The 25,302-nt window shown below is 37.4% G+C and overlaps 1 protein-coding gene across 5 annotated transcripts in view; it reads right to left on the bottom strand.

Moving 5' to 3' along the window:
• The window catches only part of prkcz (protein kinase C, zeta), a 149,752-nt gene that overhangs the window by 82,441 nt on the left and 42,009 nt on the right, over positions 1 to 25,302 (bottom strand). Inside the window, exon 2 of one of the 5 annotated variants that reach the window (XM_067414073.1) lies at positions 3,974 to 4,054. The exons of 2 other annotated variants lie outside the window; for them this stretch is intronic. In XM_067414073.1, the coding sequence (XP_067270174.1) occupies positions 3,974 to 4,054 (81 nt within the window). Of the gene's footprint in view, positions 1 to 3,973; positions 4,187 to 10,197; positions 10,455 to 25,302 lie in introns of those variants that run through there. 2 more of the 5 variants (XM_067414074.1, XM_067414072.1) reach the window with 2 other exon arrangements.

Raw genomic sequence — 25,302 nt, 5'->3', positions numbered from 1 at the left:
TGTTAGTTTATGAAAGCATAGTGTGCAGAAATCGAATTGCATTAAAGAAAACACTGCATTTACGTGTTCAAAATGTCTGGGATCGGCCACAATGCTCATCTGTGCAGCCTTTCATGCCACGATCGAAATATAATACTATAGATATGTAATGCCATAATAAACACTTTTCATGATAATTTAATGGGTTAGTTCACCCAAAAATAAACATTCTGTCATTAATTACTTACCCTCATTTCGTTGGACACCCAAAAGACCTCCGTTCATCTTTAGAACACAAATGAAGATATTTCTGTTGAAATCCGATGGCTCAGAAAGGCCTCCATTGACACTAATGTCATTTCCTCTCTCATTACAAAGCCCATCTCACTACAGTGGCCCTACAATAATTTTATCAAGTGCCGTATGTGCGTAAAAAAAACACGAAATAACGACTTATACAGCTATGGCCGAATTGAAAACACTGCTTTGTAAAGCTTTGAACCGTTATGAATCAGTGTATCGAATCAGAGGTCATGAATCATGAATCGATACACTGATTCATTAAGCTCAGAGGCTTCAGGAAGCTGTGTTTTGAAATAGGCCATCACTATATAAGTCATTATTTAGGGTTTTTTTGCACACAAAAACTATTCTCGTCGCTTCATAAAATGATTGTAGAACCACTATAGTGAGATGGACTTTGTTATGACGACTTTAGTGCCTTTTGTGGGTCTCGAGAGAGGAAATGTCATTGTGGCCAATGGAGGCCTTTCTGAGCCATCGGATTTGAACAAAAATATCTTAATTTGTGTTCTGAAGATGAACGGGGTCTTACGGGTGTCGAACGACATGAGGGTGAGTAATTAAGGACAGAATTTTCATTTTTGGGTGAACTAACCCATTAACTTTGAGAGCTGTAATAAAAATGTGCTAAAAGTTTTCGCGAGAGCGATCTATATGTTACACCGTGTATTTCATATACAAAGATGTTAGCCAATCACAGAAATGGGTGTTTAAACAAAAAGTCTCACAACAGAGAAAAATGTGACACATGATCTATTATTTTAGCAGTCCGAATGACCGAAGCAGTGTCCAACAACAAAAGTGAACACATTCCTGAGATGTTAGTATGAAACATTATGAGAATACCAACCTTATAGTTCATGTATCGGAAAATATGTATACATTTCTCCACCTCTGAAATGACTTTCCTTTCCTTAAGACAGATTCTATAGGTCACATTGGCATTGACATTAATATTAACCAATAACATAATAGCCTACTTTTTATGATCCAATCAAAACCTGATGGATAAAACCAAGAACATTTTTTTACTGTTTCACCTGGAAATACATTCACACTCTACGGAAGTTAATGCTGTATCATGTATTTAACCAAGAAAAATCATCAAAGCGGACACAATGATTAAAGATATTATTACTATACATACGACGGTTTAATAAGTCAAATAACGGTGATCTCTTGTGCTTCTGACTGACTCATAACCATGCTCTCATTCTCCATCCCTGCTCTCCTTAATAGCCCTGTCCTCTTTAACGGCTGCACTTAACCGGTGACACAACTGCTCAGTCAGAGCACGCTCATGAACTTACACCCGTCATTATAAATCTGCCCTTGCTCCAGTGGATGGAGGGCGACGCCGCACCCGAGGGTATAAGCAAGACTGGAATAGAGTCTATGCTGGCATTCTCCACACGAGCTGAATTAGCACAGCAGAGATGTGATCACACAACGCTACTTAGTCAGAAGTCAGAAGTTATCAGTCATCATCGTGACCGCACGCACATGCGGTGCACTTAACATATTTATTTGACCTTGTCAATTAGATCTGGAATCATGCCAGATCGTCCTCCATACACTCACACAGTCATCTGTTATCTGTGATGTCAGAAGACAGATGACAGACGTCATGTGACTGCTGTTTATGATGATTATGACAGACCAGCAACATCGTCATTTGTGTGTGTGTGTGTGTGTGTGTGTGTGTGTGTGTGTGTGTGTGTGTGTGTGTATGTGTTTTTGTGACATATGAGGACACAGATGTGTAAAATGACATGGGTATGACATAGGTATTACAAGGAGAGGATGAACTTTGAGGACATTGGCCATGTCCCTACTATTCAAAATGCTTATAAATCATACAGGATGAGTTTTTTTGAGAAAGTAAAAATGCAGAATGCTTCCTGTGATGGGTAGGTTTAGGGGTAGGGGCAGTGTAGGGGGATAGAAAATACGGTTTGTACTGTATAAAATCCATTACGCCTATGGAATGTCCCCATATGTCACAAAAACAAACATGTGTGTGTGTGTGTACTTGTTTATATTATTGTGTCCCTACAATGTAATATAAACCTGAGATCACCTACATTGTGGGGACCGGCCAGCGAAGCGAATGTATAGTTTGTACCGTATAAAAAACCTGGGGACTTATGGAAAGTCCCCATAACACATGAAAACACAATGTGTGTGTAAAAATGTATGTATATAAACTCTTTAAAGGTGCACTGCGTACATTTTAGTGCCATCTAGCGGCAAGTTTCCGAATTGCAACCACCCACCGCTCACCCCTCCCTTTTGAAGCACATTGAGAAGCTACGGTGGCCAACACAGGACAAAGTTTGTCGTCGTCTGAGACAGCAGAGTAGCTCTGTAGAGAAGTTTGTCCGTTTAGGGCTACTGTAGAAACATGACGCTGCAAAACGGCGATTTCCCTGTAAGGGGACCCGCGGTATATGTAGATAGAAATGGCTCATTCTAAGGTAATAAACACATAACAGTACATTATGTAAGGTTTTTATACACTACAAAACATAGTTATGTATATTAAATTGTATTTCTGTCAATAGATCCTCTAAATAATACGCACTGCACCCTTAAGAAGTCTTTTTAGTGTATACATAGAGCAAACATATTACATAATTTGCATCATAACTTACAACATACATCTACGCTTATAAACATCAGAAATCTCAGAATAAAGTCTAAGACCACCGTTGATTGGCCAATTAAACAAACTAAACCAAACATTTACTTGATACATGTTTAACACTAATGCCAATAATGCATTAGAGAACATTCCAGCACACTTGTGAAGATTTCACTTGATGAAATACGAGACCATTAATGGTACGCTAAGTTTAAAGAATTGATGCAGCTCCAGCAAGACTGCAGGTATCATGGCAGGGATCCAAATCTCTGACCTTAAATTGAACAATGGCTTTGGAGCCGGAAAGTCTACACTGAATTGCATTGAATATCTGCTACTGGCTGTGAAAAGAGAGTAAGAACTGGAGAAATGGAATAAACAAACTTCATCTACTCACACCCATGAACGCATGAAAAGAAGACAGGATTGCATTTAATTTGTAGCTAAATATATAAACTAAATCTAGTAGATTGTTTTATCTTCTTTAGTTGAAGTTTGCTGAATCCATAAAGATACTGACAGTGTGTCCTAAAACCCGGTCATATCACAGATCCTCCTCTGTTGCAAAGGCTGCTCCTAATGCAAGCAATTTATGTCATGCATTGCTAAAATTAATAAACACTGTTTTATCATAAAATTTGGTGTATTCACTAAAACATAATTTAACTCCTTAAAAAAAGGAGAAATAAGTTGAAAAGTGAAAAAAACTGTGGATTATGGCAAAATACTCATATCAAAGGCACATTATCTGCAAACAAATTTTAACTAATGCAGCATTGCTTCTCAAGTCAATTGATCTTGTTTCAAGAATTTCAGGATATTTTAACTGGAATATTTTAACTTGTTTCTTGAGACAACAAAAAACCAGCAGATTATTTTGCAGTGTTGATCAGCTTATTAGAGCATCGTATCAGCTCCCATGCGGTTTGCTCACTATGTTCAAATCTTTTTAAATAAATCTCTTTTGAGGTTTAATTTCAGTTACAGTCATGAATTTCCATTTCGTGTCCCTCTCCCCTCCTGCGCTAAGATAAAGGCTGTGGGTACCTCCTGTGACTGTCGAAGAGCAGACCAGAATTCCGTCACCCCACATTCTTCCTCCACCTCCTCCTCCTCCGGTCAGAGGAACTACGACGAGGGAACACAGCGGCACGAGAGTTAGAGTTGCACCTTGCAAGTTCTGGATCGACAAGGAGAAGCCCGCCATGGCGTGCCACGCTGACCCCAGAAAGCTCCAGCCGGGGCTGAACGTCCTCTGTGAGGGTCTTTGTCTGGTGAGCGAGTAAAGGCCGGGGGCTCAGAGAGCAGGGCCAGTTAAAATGGGTTTGACTCACTTCCACGCATTGTTGGTTGGGCTGGCAGGAAGATGATAAAGGGGGCTTTCCTTTGCTGGGCTGAGGGTGTGTAGGATCAAAGCAGGCAGTGGGATTTGAGCTGAATGAACAGCCGGGACTGAAGCTCACAGCTGGAATCCAGCAGGAGCAAAACATTTTAGCACTCTCTGTACAACAGCCCTTATATTTGGCCACTGAGACCTGAACTTGAACACTGAAACACTAACTTCTCTGTTCTTGGCCACTTCAGACTCACTGTTCTCAGAGGGGCATTACTGCAAAAATCATTTTATTAATCAGTATTTCGACTTGTATATACTTTTCTCGCAGTGATAAGAACATTAACAAACAGCAACAAAAAAATAATTGTACTAATTGTTTTCAACTCTGGCAACAGTTACACCCACCACTTAGAACTTCCTGAAGAAGATCAGGACCTAAGATGACCTTTACTTGACTTTTTGAGTCTATTTAGAAACAATCTAAATGGGTCTAAATCTAAAAACAGGATTTTCCTTGATCTTTAGAAGACAAACCCAGTTGCATGGCACATTTCTGGCCAACTCGCCAGGACGAGATTACCGCAAAAAAGTTATTAGATTTTATTTTATTTTTTAAACTACCTTTAGGGGTACAGCAGCTTGTCACAGTTGCTGTACACTTAAAAGGACAACTTTGTATCTTATCAACCCCTAAGAGGTGCATTTTAGTACCTTAGATACCCTGAATTTTGATGGGTGAATAAGGCTCAAAGACATCAGTTTAGGGGTCTGCCCCAGTAACAAGCTGTTATGCACATTTTTTCTGAGTGTACTCCTCTCACAGGCAAATGTTCGGACAAAAATGCATAGCATATTTGCTATTGTATCTTTAAACTTTGTCAGAAAGATTAGAAAAAGAAGACGTAAAACTGCCAGATACCTCGATTAAATATTGTAAGGTTTCAGGAGTTAAAGTGGGATTCAGGAAAAAAAAATGCTATACAATTGTAGGATAGGCTTTAAAAATAATGGGACAATAGCAGACAATAAGCGTGTTAGCGGCAGCCCACTGAGATGAGATGCTAATTTCAGCAGCAGACATTAACGTAATGTGTTAATTGACAGGGAGGAGCTTCAAAAACCACTGTGAGGCAAATAACATTACTGTGAATAGGCTGCTTTGAAGTTTGTACTTAATTTAAAAGGAAGTTAATTTATCAGCCGTGTCCTAATCCAAGAGATTAGACAAAATGTTATTACTTTGGGAGTTAGCGTGCGCACAAGACTACCCATTCACATACACAACGCCTCATATTCCTGTACAGTGCTCTATGTATGCAATCGTAGTGTTTAACGTCGCCTTAAAGTCTCCCACAAAGTCAGAGCAATCAGATCACAACACATTTTCACTCATGCTCTCCTTGACTGCAGCCACATTTCACTGTGATGTAACCCCTCTGATCTGCTTTCGCGTGGGATGGGAGTGTATCTGTACATTTCACACAGAGTGTGTGGGATTCTCTGGACCAAGGCCAACACACACAAACACGCTGCTTCATTGAATACAATCAGTGAGTCAAGCCTTAAAATACATTGTGACAACTGGCACCTACACAATATATTTGCATAAACATAATACAGCATTTTTGACAGAGCAAGCAGCACATTATAGAATAAATACAGAAAAAAAAATTATTTTTGAGAAATGTTGCTGGACAATTTTGATGTCAACAGGCAACCAGGTGAGACAAAGTGCCCACGACCGATCTAAAGTATCCAGATAGAAATGTATTGCCCATTCTCAATGGGAAAGTGCCCAAGCAACATTGCTCAGCAACACTGTCTGGCAACATTTGCCAAAAAAGTTACCCTGAGGAACATAACCTTCAGATTAACCAACTGTTGCTTGCTGTTCGTATCTATAAAACAGATGAAAACTGGCTGTGATATCTGGTCTTTTAGACAACCCTCCTCAAGAAACTTAATTCTTGTTTCTACTTACTTAACATTTGTATTCCTTTAATCTCTATGTCACTCTACACTGTCAATTTTCTGTTGTAATGTTATAAACATTCACTTACAATCAGGCAGCTTATTATCTTCTCTCCTTAGCATATTTACATCTATGTAGAAGTCAAAGTCAAAAAGAAAGGAAAGGACAAAACCCAATTTATGAGATGAATACTCCAGACTGTAGGAAATAAGTTTATAATTGTGTATTTAAATCAAAATTTGTTAAACCTTTACGCAGTGTTGAAAGTAACACCTTTGGTGGTCCTGGACAAAAATGAGCCCTAATAAGTCTTGTCCCAATTGAAAGAAAACTAATTGACAAAAGATTGAATCCACTATTTGTGATAATATAGCATAACGAGAGAAGTATACATAATTATAAAAAATACTTTTTGACTGGAAACACCACTAGTATGACTTTGTTCATCAACATGGCTTTGTTCATAAACAGTGCCATTTTTCATATTTTATTGAATATTGACAAAATTATCCATAACTACTGTTTTGTTTGTTGTTGGTTTTTTTAAACTCAGAAACTGAAGTTTGTAAGCTAATTTTTGTGGGCCGGTATTTTTTGTCCAAGAACACCACAAGTGTAACAATGTTTGAAAACCCCCCACAAAAGTACAAAAATTATCTCCAAAATTTTGAGAATTAGTTATACCCTTTGTGAGCGAAGTCAGTAAAGTTTAAGTCCAATGCGATAACATTAAAAAATTTTGGGGAAAAGAAAATGACCGAACACAAAATAAGGGTTAGTTTTTTTTATATGTTAGTGTACTCCCAAGCAAAAAAATAAGTAGGAAATAAAATAAAATAGCAAGAACCCTAGAATCCACATAGCAACCATCCTGAACACCGTAGCAACACCACAGCAACGCTTAGCTACACCATGGAAACCAAAATTAAATTAAATTAAAAGTAATAAAAAATAAATGTAAAACGTTCCAAGCTGACAAGTCCGATATATCCTTCCCAAACTTCCTGTTTCAACAGGAAATGCCAACACAGAAAAAGAAAACTGTACCCATAAAGCGATTTTTATGTCTTTTAGTCAGCTTGTACCGAATCATACAGTGGAAATAAACTCCACAGTAGAGAATGAGTTCTGAGATATTTAAGGTCACAAAGTGTATGAAAAGCCTCAAGCAAACACACACACATCGATAGTGCTATTCTTCATATCACCTTTCATCTGTCATCCTTTTCTTTCTCTGCAACTTCTTTGAACTTTTGTGATGCATTATGAAATGCTGTAAAAGTTACATAGACAGTTGTCTTGTGTCTGTGTGTCATACTAACAGTGAGTCCGAGATATCCAGGACTTCAGCAAAAGTCTTCATAACCGCCCGGTTAATATTTCACCTTATGGGGGTAAAATTCTCTTCGAAATTCTCTTATTCTCTTTCTGAACTCTTGTGCTGATAGAAAAGCCTCAAATCAAATTGACATCAGAGTGGCATCCGTTACTTCAAGCTCATCAGAGTTATCCCGGATGAAACGGCAGAGCTCCCAGGCAACTCTTTGATTTTAGGCGCCTCTCCTGGCCTGCCAAACTCTTTCTTATTCCCTTACGCATGAACTGAACACATATTCTTCATCAATAATGAGCTTTAGGCTCCTTTGGATATGTTTAAAACTTTAAAACACCCTGTTCAGAGCTTCAAAGGTTTTTAATGTCACCGTGAGTCTCTCGCGTTGTCACTGGTGAGATGACCCTGAGACAAGAAACATGCCTATGGGCCATGTGTGCACACTATGTAACTCTAGTATTAGATATGTAAAAGTGTGAGAGTCACAGAATTAGACAGTTTTAGGTATTTAGGAGTGGAGCAAACAAAAAAAGCACAACATTCCCATTAGACACCACTGTTTAATAACATGCGTGACAAAGTCACGTTAAATGCTGCAAATGGAAATGATATCTCAAAATCAAGTAGCATGTTGAGAAGAGGTATGCTACTAACGTTTTCTAAGTGGTAATACTTAAATAAATCATTTTACTACATCTTTTTTTTTAAATAAATGCTCTTTTGAACTTTCTACTAAAAGGATCCTGAAAATAACAGGACTTTTTTCTACACATTAGAAAATGTCAAATTTTCTACAAAAGAAAAAATAAGCAGCATATGTTTTTCACATTGATAATAAGAAATATTTCTTGACCACAACATTTGCATATTAGAATGATTTCTGAAGGATCATGTGCCGTCATAGGATTAAATTACATTTTAAAATATATTCAAATAGGAAATATTTCACATTATTTCAGTTTTTATTGTATTTTTGATCAAATAAATGCAGCATTGGTGAGCATAAGAGAATTCTTAAAGGGGTCCTTGGATTTCATGAAGGGCAAAATTAGCCGTATAGACCAAAACCACAATTTGTATAAGGCTGTAAACATGTTTTTTCTGCTTTAAAGTTGGGCATTTTTAACATGGAGCTCAATACGATTGGCCAGTCGATGAATTGCAGTTTAATTTACTTCCTGGCTTCAAGAGAAACTGGGGGTGGTTGCCGCTTGGTCTAAACGCCCCACAGAACAGAGGGGTGGGGTGAGCAGTAGCTCATTATCATATAAAGAGACATGCACTGAAATGGGCAACCACTCAGTAACCATAATAACTGCCAGGGTCACTCACTTTACCAATATTTTCACCCATTTTTTGGGATATAGGTTAATCATTATATTTGAAAAGCTTTGTTTTGCTAGTCTATGGTGTGAAGAATAAAACTGCAGCCAGAAACGTAAAACAACAGCTTTAGTGACCAAGCAGAAACCTCAGCCACCTAACACCTACTTTTCAGATCGTTCTTATATACCTTTTGTACATAGCAACTAAACACACACAAAACCACTAGAACTTGAACGCTTTAGCAATCACAGCAAAACTCTGACAACCACCCTAGCATTGCAGCGTAACATTTTGCAAGGGCAAGAAAGCTGGAGTGCCACATTCAAGGGTACGATATGATGGATTATGTTTTTTTTAATTTTATTACTAACCCTAAGCTTTAACCACTACAACACACCACCCTTAGCAATCTTTGCTAAACTCAATGCACTAAGCTTCCAGCACAAAACAAACTGTCAACATCATTTTGCTTTAAAACAAAAGTGGACAGTGGACAGAGCACAAAACCCTGAGGAACTATTATTGAGCTACGCACTAAAAATAGACACATAATCCATAAATAGACATTCTAATGCAAAGGAACTCACTTTCGAATGGTGCAAACGGGGACACATACGAGTCGCTACACGTCAATACAGCATTCAAATACATAGACTTTGGTGAAAAATAAAGGTGGTTTTAACTGGAAAGTCCTACTAAACTCTCACTGAGTGAAGAAAAGCAATGTGTTTAATACATTAAATAAATTATTGCAGTTATTTAAAAAGCATGTAGCTGTTAAAGGGTCTGAGCTAATTGAAAACTCTCAGCATAGGACGGTTAAATAAAGGACAAGATATATAGAGACACAGAAAGAGGACTGAGAGGGCATACAAAAGCAAAAATAGATTGAAAGAAAGAACACTTTCATCAAAATACACAAGCATTAATAGAACATTAAAGGGATAGTTCACCTAAAAATGGCATTTCTGTCATTATTCACTTTCATTGGAGGAAAAGGAACAGCTTGAACATTCTACTGAACATCTCCATCTCAAGGAACCACGTCAAACAGGTTTGAAGTAGCATAAAGTAAACAAATTTGGATTGCACTACGCCTTTAAGTAACAAAATCCATCAAATAAAACAACCATTCTGTCTTCTTCATCTATCTATCTATCTATCTATCTATCTATCTATCTATCTATCTATCTATCTATCTATCTATCCATCCATCCATCCATCCATCCATCCATCCATCCATCCATCCATCCATCCATCCATCCATCCATCCATCCATCTCTGTGCACGGCATACAATGGTACCTTTCACTCGCAGATAGAACAGCAGTGTTAGCAGCATCCCTATATGGGCTGGTGGTGCCTGGATCCACTTCACTGTCCCTCTTCCATCCTTCCTGCCATGCCACTGGAGCTTAGCCCGTGTCTCTGGTCCCCACTGACTTGTTCCCTCTCCAGCTCAGTAGCAAACCATCACACACCCCTCTGTCTCCTTCTGCCTGCTTGCACACACACATCTGAAAAGCACAGTGGCACTGAGCATGCTCAGTTTCTCTACTGGATGTTGAAAGAGTTTTTTTTTGGGGGGGGGGGGGGGGGGGGGGGGGTTCCATTTCTCTTTTCTCTCTCTTCTTGTTTCACGAGGACCCCTGCAGGTTGATGCCACCATTTGTAGACACTTGTTATAACACGCACCGTCCACAAGAGGGCAAAGCTGATTTTTCAGACTGTACTGGCCTGGTTCTCTGACTCTGTTGGGACTTGGTGCTATTATTAAAGCTTGTGCAGCAAGGAGAGTTAGGAAAGGAATTGCGTGCAGGTGAAGTCATATTTAAGCGTCAGAGACTGACATATATGGGAGAGTTAAGCATTTATTCATTTGTTAGATGAAGGGAAGGGTGTGAATGTGATTGCTAAGAAATTGAAGCTTTAACAGTGTATATATTATGCAATTTTCTATTAATCTTAGATTCCTGAAAAATCTGTTTTGACAAAAAACATTCAACATTGATAATCATGTTTATGTTTATTGAGCAAAAAATTTGCATAGAATGATTTCTAGGATAATGAGACCTAAAACTGGAGTAATGATGCTGAATTTTTTAGAATTAATTAGAAACCATCTATGTTCAATTGTAATATTTTTTCTCAATATTACAGTTTTTCTGTAACCTTGATAATAGACTTCTTAAAAACAATATTATATATATATATATATATATATATATATATATATATATATATATATATATATATATATATATATATATATATATTTTTTTTTTTTTTTTTTACTCCTGCTGTTTATGGTGCAGGAAACTAATATCAGGGTAAAAAATAAATAGAGAATAATAATAAAAATGTCACATACATATATTATTATACATATTAATGCACACACACACACACACACACACACACACACACACAGACACACACACACACACACACACACACACACACACACACACACACACACACACACACACACACACACACACACACACACACACACACACACACACACACACACACACACACACACACACACACACACACACACACACACACACACACACACACACAAAGGAGAGATCAGAGTTCAAAATACTTTCAATCTTTGGAACCATAAATTATGAATACTTGACTTTTACCGCTTAGCCTCTTTTTCTCCTGTTCTCTTTTTTCTACCTGCAAAGACCTCAATTTCTCTCCTCAACTGGCTGATGTTGCAATACTTTGGAGATTGTGAAAGCATTTTCCGAATACCACAACAATGAGAATATCTCCCTCTCCTCAGGATGGGCAGCTTTATCAGAGTCCAGCCCGGCTCAGGAAACTCGCCTCAGCTGAGGACTTCCACCTCCAGCTCCAGTACTACTTCAGTTTCAACACACGTCCACTTCCTTTCAGTCATTATTTTATTGTCAGTTCAATGAAGCAATTATTGCATTCCACAGTATCTATAAAAGGAGGACGCGACCTTCAGTCTGAGTCAGACATTTATTGTGACAAATAGAAATGGCAAGAGTTTGACGCAGATTTAACAATGCCAGGAATTTCTGCAATGAGAAAGAGCACATTTATGTCTAGTACTGCCAACCGTACTTCCTGTGCTGGAGCCGATACGTTTCAGTGTTGCCATCTGACAGAAAAATAATTTGCCATCGTAAAAGGATTTAGAAAAAAACTCTGTAGAACTGAACACTGTAAAACTGTAGCCTAAGGCAAACTCAATACACAGCCATTAGGCCTTAATTCAGTTCTGTTTATGTGCCTCACTATGGAATGATCCTCTCTGGTCTGTCTGGTTTGGTTTGTGAGCATGCTGAGTGAGCATGCATGTTTTCATGTAAATAAAGGGGTTAATGGAAGGACTGGTACATAGACAGACAACAGCTAAAGGTTTGTGCAACGCTAATGCTTTTCCATTATCTCCCAGTGGTGCGTCACTGAAATTAAACTGTATGTGTGTGGATCAGTCATTGAGCAGATGTGTTCAAACATCATCCTGTGGTTAAAACAAACATGCGTTTTAGCAAACCAAACTGTTCTTCCACTCATTTAAAATGGCAATGGAACAAATACAGTGCAAACATGAGGGCTAATGAATAAATTATTACACATCAACTATTCAAATTAGCACATCATTTCTGCACCAATTCAAGCAATATCTATTCTGTAATGGTGCTTAATAATTAAATACACACACACACATATGAATATATATATATATATATATATATATATATATATATATATATATATATATATATATATATATATATATATATATATATATATATATACACTGTAAAAAATTATTTAGAAAAAAAGTTACCTGGTTGCCTTAAAAATTTGAGTTCATTGAAATTAAAATTTTGAGTTAATACAATGACATTTTTTGTGATTCGACAACCTTCATTAAAATATTATTAAAAGATTTTGTAAGCATATTGGGTAATTATATGTGTTTTATCTCTGATGACGCAGTGAAACATGCCAAATTGTGCTATTTTCATAATTTATCCATTTTTTTATGTGGCTCAGATACAAAAATATTTTGAGTTTCGATTTATTAAACAAATTTCCTTCTTTGTATCAACTCAAATTTTTAATTTCAATAAACTCAAAATTTTAAGGCAACCAGGTTACTTACTTTTTTAAGTTAAACCAACAAAAACCAACACAATTTTTTTACAGTGTATATATATATATATATATATATATATATATATATATATATATATATATATATATATATATATATATATATATATATATATATATATATATATATATATATACACATAATTTGTTACATTTATATAGCGCTTTTCTGGGTAGGCAAAGTGCTTTGCATGGAGCGGGGGATCTTTAATATACAATATATAATTGGCTATTTCTGCATATGGAAGACCAATCCCAATGCAAAATCCAAAATAGGCATAAGAAAGAAAACTGAAATGCAAATATTATAGGCCTAATGAATTGCTTTTGGTTTCATTCTAAATGTCGAACAATCTGTCAAAGTCTTAATGGAAATTATTATGTACATTATTCCTTACTTTAAAACTAAAAATCAAACACACACACACACACACACACACACACACACACACACACACACACACACACACACACACACACATCTAAGGCTAAAATTATCTAAAAAGAAGTTTCATTAAAGGGTTAGTTCACCAAAAAATGAAAATTCTGTCAATAATTATAATACCCTAATGTCGTTCCACACCCGTAAGAAACATCATCAAAGTAGTCCATATGTGACATCAGTGGGTTAATTAGAATCTCTTGAAGCATCCAAAATACATTTTGGTCCAAAAATAACAAAAACTACGACTATATTCAGCATTGTCTTCTCTTCCTATCCTGCTGATTCATAACCATTCTAATATTTATTTGAGGATTGAAAAAAAAACACGGAAGAGAAGACAATGCTGAATTAAGTCGTAGTTTTTGTAATTTTTGGACCAAGATGTATTTTCGATGCGTCAAGAGATTCTAACTAACCAACTGAGGTCACATATGGACTACTTTGATGATACTTTTATTACCATTCTGAACATGGACAGTATAGCGTACATACATTCAATGGAGGAACAGAAAGCTCTCGGAATAAATATAAAATATCTTAAACTGTGTTCAGAAGATGAACGGAGGTCTGACAGGTGCGGAACGAAATTTGGGTGAGTCATTAATGACATCAATTTCATTTTTGGGAGAACTAAGCATTTATAGCTACAGTGACAGAATACAGGTTTAGAACAAACCTGAGTTTGTTTGAGGAATGTCAATAATATCAATGATCAATAACTATTTAAATCAGCCGAAACACTCCACAAGATGATGATGTCATTATATTCCATGTCTTATCTCTCACGGTCACACTTCCTGCCTGAGTCCGACCACACACTGAATCCTGATACCACAATCATTCTGAGCGGCCTGTCAGATGTATTTATCAAACGCATGTGTCTGCATAATCGAATCGTGCCGCCTGACAAATGTTTCATGCTGGTAAAAACGAAGCGAATTGGACAGAGCTGGCGTTGAAGAAAATGTGAAGCAAAAAGCCATGTACACTTTGACTGACAGGATGACATCAATCACAAGAACAGCCAGACACTACTTGGAGAAAACTCCATTAAATAGGAGTTCTGTGACTTTTAAGGATTGGCTATTATTATTTAAGGTCATATTGGCAAATCATGACTCTTGCATATTGTTTTTTTGGCTTTTTAAAAATCAATATGACCTGCTCAAACCAGTTTTACTAGGAAATATATCAACACGAGAAAAGAAAACGCTTCTAAAAACACATATAAAAACCAGAGACATGAGAACGTTTTTTTTTGTAGCTTTTCAGATAATCAAGCTCTGAAGATGTCAAATGAGTTGGTACATTTATAGTGTTGTGTGATTTTTAGTCTAACATTAATATTCATAGGGGATATCAGGAAAACATTACAGTGCATGTTCAATATGTTTGATGCAGATGAGCAGATGGTGTCTAGGAACTTCATAAACACACACACATACACATATGATGGCAGGAATATGCTCCTTTTATCCTGGGCACTCCTCCAAATTAAACAGTTTGAAGAGGGGGGAGGAGGTGGTCACTTTAAAAGCTTTTGCACAGACATCCATCCTTAGAAATCAAGCCAATTACCACTCAGAAGTAAAGAGATCCACAGTGTGTTATTTTACACAACTGACTGAGGTCATTTAGGTTAATACAAACCGAGGTCTGTCACGAAAACGCATCCGATCAGATCAGGCAAGACCTTCAGCCTGATTCAACAAGAGAGCATAAGGAAGTAAAGGTCAAAGGTCAGCATCATGTATGTCCTTTCTTGTGTTATGGTGGGCAAAGACTTTACAATACATTAAAGAATGGATGAAAATAATACAAATAGGTTAGATACTGGTCTGGATTTAGGCCTAAAGTGGTATAATACGGGTCTTTTCTGGTTTTAGACCAGATGTATTGTCAATTAGACCGGTCTGGTAGTCAACATCTGAGTCCTAGAGGTTCTATTGTTCATCCGAGTCTGGGTCTGTGTAGCAATGACCATTCTCATATTTCATGCTTTAAATGTAACACATGTAGAGTCATTCAGATAAAACGTTTTCCAGCTGTAGAGTGTCAGAAGGTCACACAAACACATTAACTGAGAGCAGGTCAGCTGTGCCATCTGTGGATCAATGGTTACGTAAGTGAGCGTAAGCTCGGAGAAACAGAGGAAAAAGGAGGAATGGAATGATGCGATGATGTCACGGAACATGGAAGAGCATGACTTTACCGGATTTTGAACACCGCCATTGTGACATCATCACATAGGGAGCACGGTGCGATTCAATGGGATTTTAATAAAAAAAAAAAAAAAAAAAGAGTAGCAGAGAGAGAAAGATGGCACACATTTTAACGAGAGGAGTTGGATCTGCAGAGGAAGAGTGGCGGAAGAGTTTGTGTCAGTGCTTTAAAAAAAAGAGGATTAACTGCGGGGCAACACCCACCAGAGACTGTATAAAATACAGAGTAATGCATTATGGGAGATTATGAGCACACTGCACACTCACTTAAATTTCATTTGCGACTTCAACATAGAAAAAAAGTTCAGAAAGCTGATGTCAGCCATTCAGGCACCATAATCCTACAGAGATTATGGATCCCCTTGAAATCTTTAAATATCCAACTGTGGACATTAATCCTGAGGTCCAATTCTCTGACATAAAAGAAAAACTGACATGCTGATCTTTAAAGAGCCTTATGCAATCAAAAATTTGATTATTGATCTATTTGTTTGAATAAATCTCAAACAATGTCAAAACCCATATTTAAAAAAACATAACACTTATCTGGGGTATGTGGTAATATCTACTGTAAATACTTTATTTGTGATCTGACTAGAGATCTGCATTGTCCAGTGAATAAACAATGGCTTCTATCACGACTGTGGATTTCATCATGTGACACACTGGGCCAAATCACTTCCCGTCCTCAAAAAAGGGGCTTTTGTCTCTCTGTGGATGCTGCTGTATCATTTTTGTGAAGAAAATAAATGCATTAAACAAAAATATGATATTCAGTTAACTGTATAAGAATCATAAATTAGAAAATAAAATAAAAATATTCAGTGAAATTAATTATTTTCATAATTTGAATTTATGAATTATTCATTATCATAATTTAAAGAAGCTGTATGTAAGAAATGTATTTCAATGAATCATAAAATGGCCCTGATATGTCACTAGACATTAAGAAATCATGTTCATTTCAAATACTTATATCACTGACAACAATAGTCCGGCCAGGATATTGTCATTTAAAAGTTGTTGTTGCAGCCCTCAACTGATGTTGATGTTGACATGTTGTGTTTTGGCCTGAAGCTCCGCCCTCCACCTTTCGACTAATCACAAAGTCAGTGTTTCTGCGTCCGGGTTGCCAGCTCTGCTCTAGTTACCACCGCTGCAGCTACAAACGTTCCTGCTGGATCCTGCAGCATATCTGGCAACCTCGAGTCAGGGGGGAGGGGGAGATGGAGAGGGGATACACTGCTCTACAGTCATTTGAAAGTGTTTGCAGTACCAGTTTTGGCCACAATCTTACATACACTTCCTTCAATTAATTTTTTTTTTTTTAACTGCTGTAATTTGATAAACACCTTATTACCTTTTATTATTCATTTGGTCATTAGATTTCCTGGAAGATCAGAAGGTTGTGAGATCATTGCTCACTACAGAAATCCAATGATATATTTTTTTAAATATTATACACAGTAGGGTGCACAGTAGCTAAACAAATGCCTCACAGAAAACAAGACTAATCCTACAACACACAGTATTGTCAAATCAAATCCAATTTCTCAAACCAGATGAGCTTGAAAGTCCACAATAAACATGATTCCCCTCTAGTGTACATGTTGGCATAAGTAAACCTGCTTGCAAAGTGATACTAAATAATACAGCAAAGGAGACCGGGGACATCAGTAAATAACCCAACCACTATTCAAACTCCGTCTCAGACCACATTCATTACTCCTGAAACCACATCTATGCTATTCTATTCTATTCTATTCTATTCTATTCTATTCTATTCTATTCTATTCTATTCTATTCTATTCTATTCTATTCTATTCTATAATTATGTTTGCTAACATATACTATATTGCCAAAAGTTTTGGCATGCCTGCTTTTACATGCACATGAACTTTAATGACATCCCATTCATGACGCGTCAGGTTTAATTTGGAGCTAGCCCACCCTTTGCAGCTATAACAGCTTCAACTCTTCTGGGAAGGCTTTTCACAAGGTCTTCTTCTAGTAGCGCATTTGTGAGGTCAGGCACTGATATTGGATGAGAAGGCAATGGCACGCGTCTCTGCTCTAATTCATCCCAAAGGTGTTCAATGGGGTTGAGGTCAGGACTCATTGTGCAGGCCAGTCAAGCTCCTCCACACCGAACTTGTCCAAAATGTCTTGGTATGCTGAAGAATTAAGAATTCCTTTCACTGGAACTAAGGGACCAAGCCAACCCCTGAAAAACATAACACACCATAACCCCCCACCCACCCACCAAACTTTACACTTGGAACACAGTAGTTCTCCTGGCAACTGCCAAACCCAGACTCGTCCATCGGGTTGCCAGACAGAAAAGAGTGATTCATCACTCCAGAGAATGTCTCCACTGCCAGAGTCCACTGCATCGGACACTTTGCTCTCTAGCTCTCTCTTTGTTATAATAGCACTAGCAGTTGACCATGGAAAATTTTATGAATGGACTTGCGCAGATGGCAACCTATCAAGGTACCACGCTTGAATTCACTGAGCTCCTGAGAGCGACCCATTCTTTCACAAATGTTTGTAGATTCAGTCTGCATGCCTAGGTGCTTGTGGCCATGGAAGTGAATGGAACACCTGAATTTAATTATTTGGAGGGGTGTCCCAATACTTTTGGAAATATAGTGTAGATGAAGTTTGTCAACATTTCTAGAATGATTTGTTGTTTTAATGTAACAGTTAATGAAAAATAAACAAAATGACTATTTATCATATTTAAATAGTGGTGGGGCTAGTGAAAAAGTTGGAGGGAAAGCAAACATCTGAACTACTGGCTCAAGTGATTTTCCTCGTTTGTTTGCTGCTTTGGATAAAAGCGTCGGTTAATTGATTAAATGTAAATGTATCCTATTCTAGTATTCATACCTTTCTCATGGGGGGTCAAATATTGCTTTGATTGCTCATCAGTCATTCTGTTTATTTGTGCATTTCCATTGAGAGCTACTGAATATGGATTGGAAAGATCATGGTGGTGTGCAGCTCGGAGCGGTGCACACACTGTCTGCTCTTCAGGTATTTACACACAAGGCTCAAATCTTCACTGAGGAGCTCCTCTTCACTCTTACCAAACGTATCTCATCTCTCTGATTCTGACTCATATTTACCCTACTTCCTCTTTTCTTTTCTCTGCTCATGCCAAATCATCAATTCATTATTCTTCTCAAACTCCCTACCTTCTTCCCTCATGTTTATCCAAAACCAAATTGGGTTGTCCATCTTTCTGATTACAGAATTGTCTTCCAGTTACATTACAATATATCCTGCCATGTATCATTCCATAGAGAAACCTTTTCAGGACATCAGTTTACCAGGTTAACGTGTAATATAAATAATTCACTGTAATAATCACACACACACACACATTTATTTTTATTTATAAAATAATAATCGACAATACACAAAAAAAATATTGTCTTAATTTTTGAGGAAACATAGCCTTCATTACTACGAGCGTCAGAGATTTCATGACAACGACAGCTGCTTCCTTCATGCATGATGACAAGCAGCTCAGTGGAAACAGCCAATCAGAGCTTTAGATCCAATCACACAAACACATATATACAAATACCCTTCCACCATTTTCTCTACTTTGACCCAGAGAACACAGAGCCTCTTATTTTTCTCTTTTAAGCCCCTTGGGGACTACTTGCCAACACAGAGCTTTGTCAGAAAATCCTTACAGCCTCTGAACATGAAAATCCGATGTATGTGTGTGCTTGCTGTAGAATAAAAGACATTGTGTAGTCAAGGTCAGCATGCGGTGTACAGGGATGGAGGACTAATAGATTCATTTACAGAACCAATCCCGAGACAGCAACGCCAATATGAATGCAAAAATGAATCAATGGCAAATAATCAGAAGTCCGGTATAACATCACCCCATAGGAAATCATCTCTACAGCTGAAAGCAATGATCACTGCGGGCAGATCACACCAGATAATGTTTCGTTCATAAACATGAAGGGACATAAAGAGCAGGCCAGCAGGCTCTGCGTTTACCATAATCTTTACCACTTCCAGCAGCTTATATGTAAATATATCAATAAAATAAAAGACTTTAGGGACAGTCACACCAGACTTGACACCAGACATCAGAATTTGAAGCATGCCAAATGAACAACTGTGATATATATTAATAATTTATAGTAATTTATTTACAAGATGCCTGATGCATTCTGGGTGGGCAATTAGCATAACTGAAAATAAAACCATCCGAGCTTTAGCTCTGATCCAGATGACTTTATCCGCACCATGCAAACACATGATAAAAACAGATGCTATGACTCAGAAACATACACATATATCACAAATTCTGAAAATGTTGCACTCATTAGCGATGACCCGCACTGCCACGACAGAGACCATTAGATCTCACATCTCGATAGAAGGTGTGTGCTTCTTAATAAGTTTAGTAGTCTCATATAGCCTTTCTTAAGTATAGTCTTTTGTGATAGCTGTTAATGAATTATTTATAAATGGTAGATCCATTTCATGCAAAACTATAATGTCTTACAAATTCTTGTAGTTAAAATCATCCAGCAATACACTATCTGAGCAAAATATCCCACCAATCCAAATTATAGGCTCAAGATTTGGATTATAATCCAATAAACTCTCCTTCAAAGGTCAGCAGACAGCCAATATGGTATGAAATAATAATGCATCCTCCAAAAAGGAGGTCAGTAGGACTTTCTGAAAAGATTTGTGTTAAATAATAAATGAATAAAAGGATGAATAAAAGCTTTCATATTAGGCTGAGCTGATGAGCTCAAGAATCTTATTGGCTGCGAGGTGCTACAGGGTGAAACATCATTGGCTGTAGTGCTATGATGTGTGTTGCCAGTGGTTGGAGGACAAAGCTGACTATATTATACTGAACAAATCATAAATTTAGACTTGGGGTGGAAACAAAGACAGACTAATGTACAGGCATTTTACTGAAAGCCTGTATATTGCCTTGGAAGTGAATCACAAATCCTAACCATTATGCCAAAACATCAAATCTTTCTAAAAGGACAAAGTTATTGCCATCTGGGTCATGGTAGATTGCACAAGCCCCCTGTCATTTTTTCAACGTCTCTTAGCTGCTACACTGCACAATCACGTCTAAAAGATTCTGGCTAAATAATGATTTGATCTGGAGTCTCTACCATTTTAAACCCAGAATACATTAACAGTAAGTGCTAAGCTGTTCCTGAAGGGAATAAGCTGAATGTCCCTGGTGAATTAGTTTGGGTGTGACACTCATGAGACTGAAAAATCCATGAGTCTTCATAATCATAGCATACGCTAATTACAAAACAAAATGAAGATCACTGCAAACATCAAATCGACGTGCAAAGGACTTTTACAAAGACTTTGTGTGGAAAACAACAAAATCTGTGTTGTATTGGTTTTCATTAGTGCTGTCAAATCGATTAATCGCATCTAACATAAAAGTTTTTATTTACACAACATAAACCGATCAGGTATAACATTATGACCACGGACAGGTGAAGTGAATAACACTGATTATCTCTTCATCACAGCACCTGTTATTGGATATATTAGGAAGTAAGTGATCATTGTGTCCTCAAAATGTATGCATTACAAGCAGGAAAAACGGGAAAGCGTTAGGATTTGAGCGAGTTTGACAAGGGCCAAATCCAAAGAGCCTTTGCAAAACTGCAGCTCTTGTGGAGTGTTCCTGATCTGCAGTGGTCAGTATCTATCAAAAGTGGTCCAAGGAGGGAACAGTGGTGAACCAGCGACATGGTGATGGGTGGCCAAGGCTCATTGATGCACGTGGGGAGCGAAGGCTAACCCGTGTGGTTCGATCAAACAGACTAGCTACTGTATCTCAAATTGCTCAAGAAATTAATGCTGATAGAAAGGTGTCAAAACACACAGTGCATTGCAGTTTGTTGCGTATGGGGCTGCATAGCTGCAGAGCAGTCAGGGTGCTCATGTTGACCCCTGTTCACCGACGAAAGTGCCAACTGCATGTGAGCATTATAACTGGACCATGGAGCAATGGAAGAAGGTGGCCTGTTCTGATGAATCACATTTTCTTCTACATCACGTAGATAACCGGGTGCATGCGTGTCGCTTACCTGGAGAACACATGGTACTGGTATGCACTATGGGAATAAGCCAAGCCGGCAGAGATAGTGTGATGCTTTGGGCAATGTTCTGCTGGGAAACCTTGGGTTCTGCCACCCATTTGGATGCTACTTTGACACACACCAACTACCTAAGCATTGTTGCAGCATGTACATCCTTTCAAGGAAATGGTATTCTCTGGTGGCTGAGGCCTCAGCAAAAATGGTTCAGGAAAGTTTTGAAGAGCACAACAATGAGTTTGAGGTGTTGACATGGCCTCCAAATACCCCAGAGATCTGTGGGATGTGCTGAACTAACAAGACTGATCCATGAAGGCTGCACCTCGCAACTTAGAGGACTTAAAGGATATGCCTCTAACATCTTGGTGCCAGATTCCACAGTACACCTTCAGGGGTCTAGTGGAGTCCATGCCTCGACAGGCCAGGGCTGTTTTTTGGCAGCAAAAGGGGGACCAACCATTTTAGGGTTCATTATTTTATGCCTGATCGGTGTATGTGTGTATATATGTATGTATGTGTATATACTGTATACACACACATACATACACTTCAGGAGTTTCCGGCGAGACAAGTGTGTTGCGTTCTATAACGGTTCACCTAGAAACAAATGCAGTGCCGCTAAACTCCCTTATAGAAGAAGAACGCCGTGGTGTTTACAACTTTGTCAATGACAGCTTATCAGGATCAACTAAACGCTGGATTTTCAAAAGTATGTGAAGTTCACGGCGCCATTGTTTCAGTAAACTTGCACAATGTTCTTGAATGAAAAATTTATAGATTCACTGTTATTGCAGGGACATGACGTGGAACAAAACGAAACTATAGAGTATATAAAAATACCTTGCAAGAAGGATAATTACTCAAATGAATTACTAATACAAGATATAAGCCGGCTACTGACATGAGAGTTGGGTTGAGAAGAGCCCCAGGCATTTAACTGTATGAGTAAAGATGCATGTTAACAAACCTCACAGCTGAGCACCACTGAGAGTGTGATGTGGGTGGAAAAGTGAAGTCACCTTTCTCTCTGGTGGGCGAAGGAAAGAAAAAAAAGTGGCTAAAACACTTTTGTTTGTTTTTTTCAAGCATTGTCACAAGACAGACAGTTTGTGAACATTCAAAATTCAGATCCCTAACGTACATCTACCTCTGCCAGTTGCCCAAAAAGTCAAAACTCAAGTCAAAACCGCCCGTCCTTGGGCTAGAAACGTTTGAGGAACGAAGTGATAAGCACATTTTGGTAACATTTTATTTTACTTAGAAAGTTTCACAACTCTTCAAACTTCTATTTAAGTCCAAATCCTCCTACACAAGAAGCCTCCAGCATTTCTGAAACTAACCTTAAAGTTATCCAGTATCTATTTAGGGCATATTATATCATAATCGCCCACATGTACAGCACTGGAATGACAGCGCAGCTCTAAGCTTTTGCTTAGCCAACACAAGAGTGCTCTGGAAGAATTGTCCCGTCCCTTTATAACAAATCAAAAAAGCTTCCACAGAGGGACTTTTAGACTTATAGATCCCACCAAAGGATGTATGGGGGTTTGGTTAATAACATTTTGGTAAATAATATCATAAAACAAATGTGCAATGATGACTCATCTGATCCGGGATAATACAGCAGTGTTATTGCCAAAGATTCATTTTCCTTCTTCTTTCAAGGAAACACATATTGCTTCATTGAATGCAAGCTACAAATAATCTTATATTGGTGGTTTACGAAAAATGAATCTCCCCCAACAATAAACATAAAAGCTTTACTAAATGAGACATACGGTCTGCAACACTTTTTTTACAGGTTAAATTTATTTTAAGTTGCTTTAAGCGAAACCGAAGCTAGCAAAGTCTGCACATACACACCTGTCAAAAGTTTGGTATTACAATTTGACAGTTGTTTTTTTTTGTACTGTTTTTGAAAGAAATATCTTCTGCTCACCAAGGCTGCATTTATTTTTTCAAAAATCCAGTAAAACTGGATATATTGCAAAAATATATTGCAAAGATGTGTTCTGTGTGAATTGCCCAATAGTCATTAGAAATGCATCGAAAAAAGTATGGATTATAGACAAATTATAAGAAAACATAGTACATGGTTATAGATTATATATATTTTTAAATTCTCCATCACTCCAAAAAAGTAAATAAAAATGTGTTTATGATTACCATTTTGCACAGATTGATCTTAACATGGTTGTTTCGAGATCGAGAGAGAGAGAGAGAGCACATGTCAACACCTGATGTCTCTCACTCTGACAGTCATGCTCAGGCTGTGAAACAGGAAAGGGAGTGTTAAGACAGAAAAAGAAGGCAAAGTGAGGAAAGAGAGGATGTGAGAAAAGAGTGAGGCTGTGGGCTTTGAAAGTGAGACAGAATGATACTTATTGCTCACAGTCAAAAAATATCATACCACTATCCTCATCTTATTTCTTTATAACGGAAGGCCTTAAACCAAACTGAGACCAGCAGAACAGTATAGTTAACTTAACGAAACGAAGGACAATTATTTATTGGGAAATAATGGTCATATAGTTTGAATTTTGGCTGCATAATGAAAAAATAAACTTGTAACTGCTAATCTAAACTAAAGGCTTTTAGTTCACACAAAAATATTAAGCTACTGGATTACAGTAGCTGCGTTTCCATTACAGATTTGCATAAAACTTTTGCGATATTTCTTAAATGTCGATAAAAAACTATTGCGATAGGTCATTCCAAAATGATAGCACTTTGTAGGTTTGTATATCCCATCCACCGCACTAACCATTATTTTTATTGGAAGGAGACGTGTGTGTTATCCAATCAATAATGGCAAGTAAAGTCCCTTAGGTTACTTAAGCGGCACAGGTGTGTGTGTGTCAGATTTGCTTCTTCATGATAATGTGGCATTTCTGTGTTTAGAATCCAGTATTCCTGTAATTCTATTGTCTTTTATGAGTTTAATCTAAAATTAATCTATTGTTTAATTAATCTAAAATCTATTGTCTTTTACGAGTTTAATCTGTCTCGACTTCCTTCCAAACAAACCGTCATCTGTAAAGAATGATCGACTTTTACGCGTGCCAGGTTGACGCATAGAGAAGCGCGAAATGTTAGAATTTGCATGGTAACTCAAATTTTTTTTTTTTTTTTTTTTTTTTACCACTATCGTTATTTTGGCTAGACATTTCGTTTGTTGGACATATGAACTGAATTTAGAAATGCTTTGGAAAAGAAAAATTGGCATTTAATAAACAAATTTTTTTTTTAAGTCCACAAATAAAAGTAGAAAGTTTATAGTTTATAATTATGTCTTGAACTTATCTGTACAGCTAAAAATGACAAAGTATTGTTTCCGCTGTCTTAAAGGAAGAAGGAAAAAATTAGAAAACGTCAGCGCCTTTATCGGCCGTGAGTTAAACAAAACATATAGCCTAACTACGAAACTAAACAGGTTTAATTTATA

This window comes from Pseudorasbora parva, chromosome 13 (genome assembly GCF_024679245.1).
Source record: "Pseudorasbora parva isolate DD20220531a chromosome 13, ASM2467924v1, whole genome shotgun sequence".
Lineage (NCBI taxonomy): Eukaryota > Metazoa > Chordata > Actinopteri > Cypriniformes > Gobionidae > Pseudorasbora > Pseudorasbora parva.
Note: the sequence above shows the minus strand (reverse complement) of the source record. Positions and strands in the feature narration are given on the sequence as shown.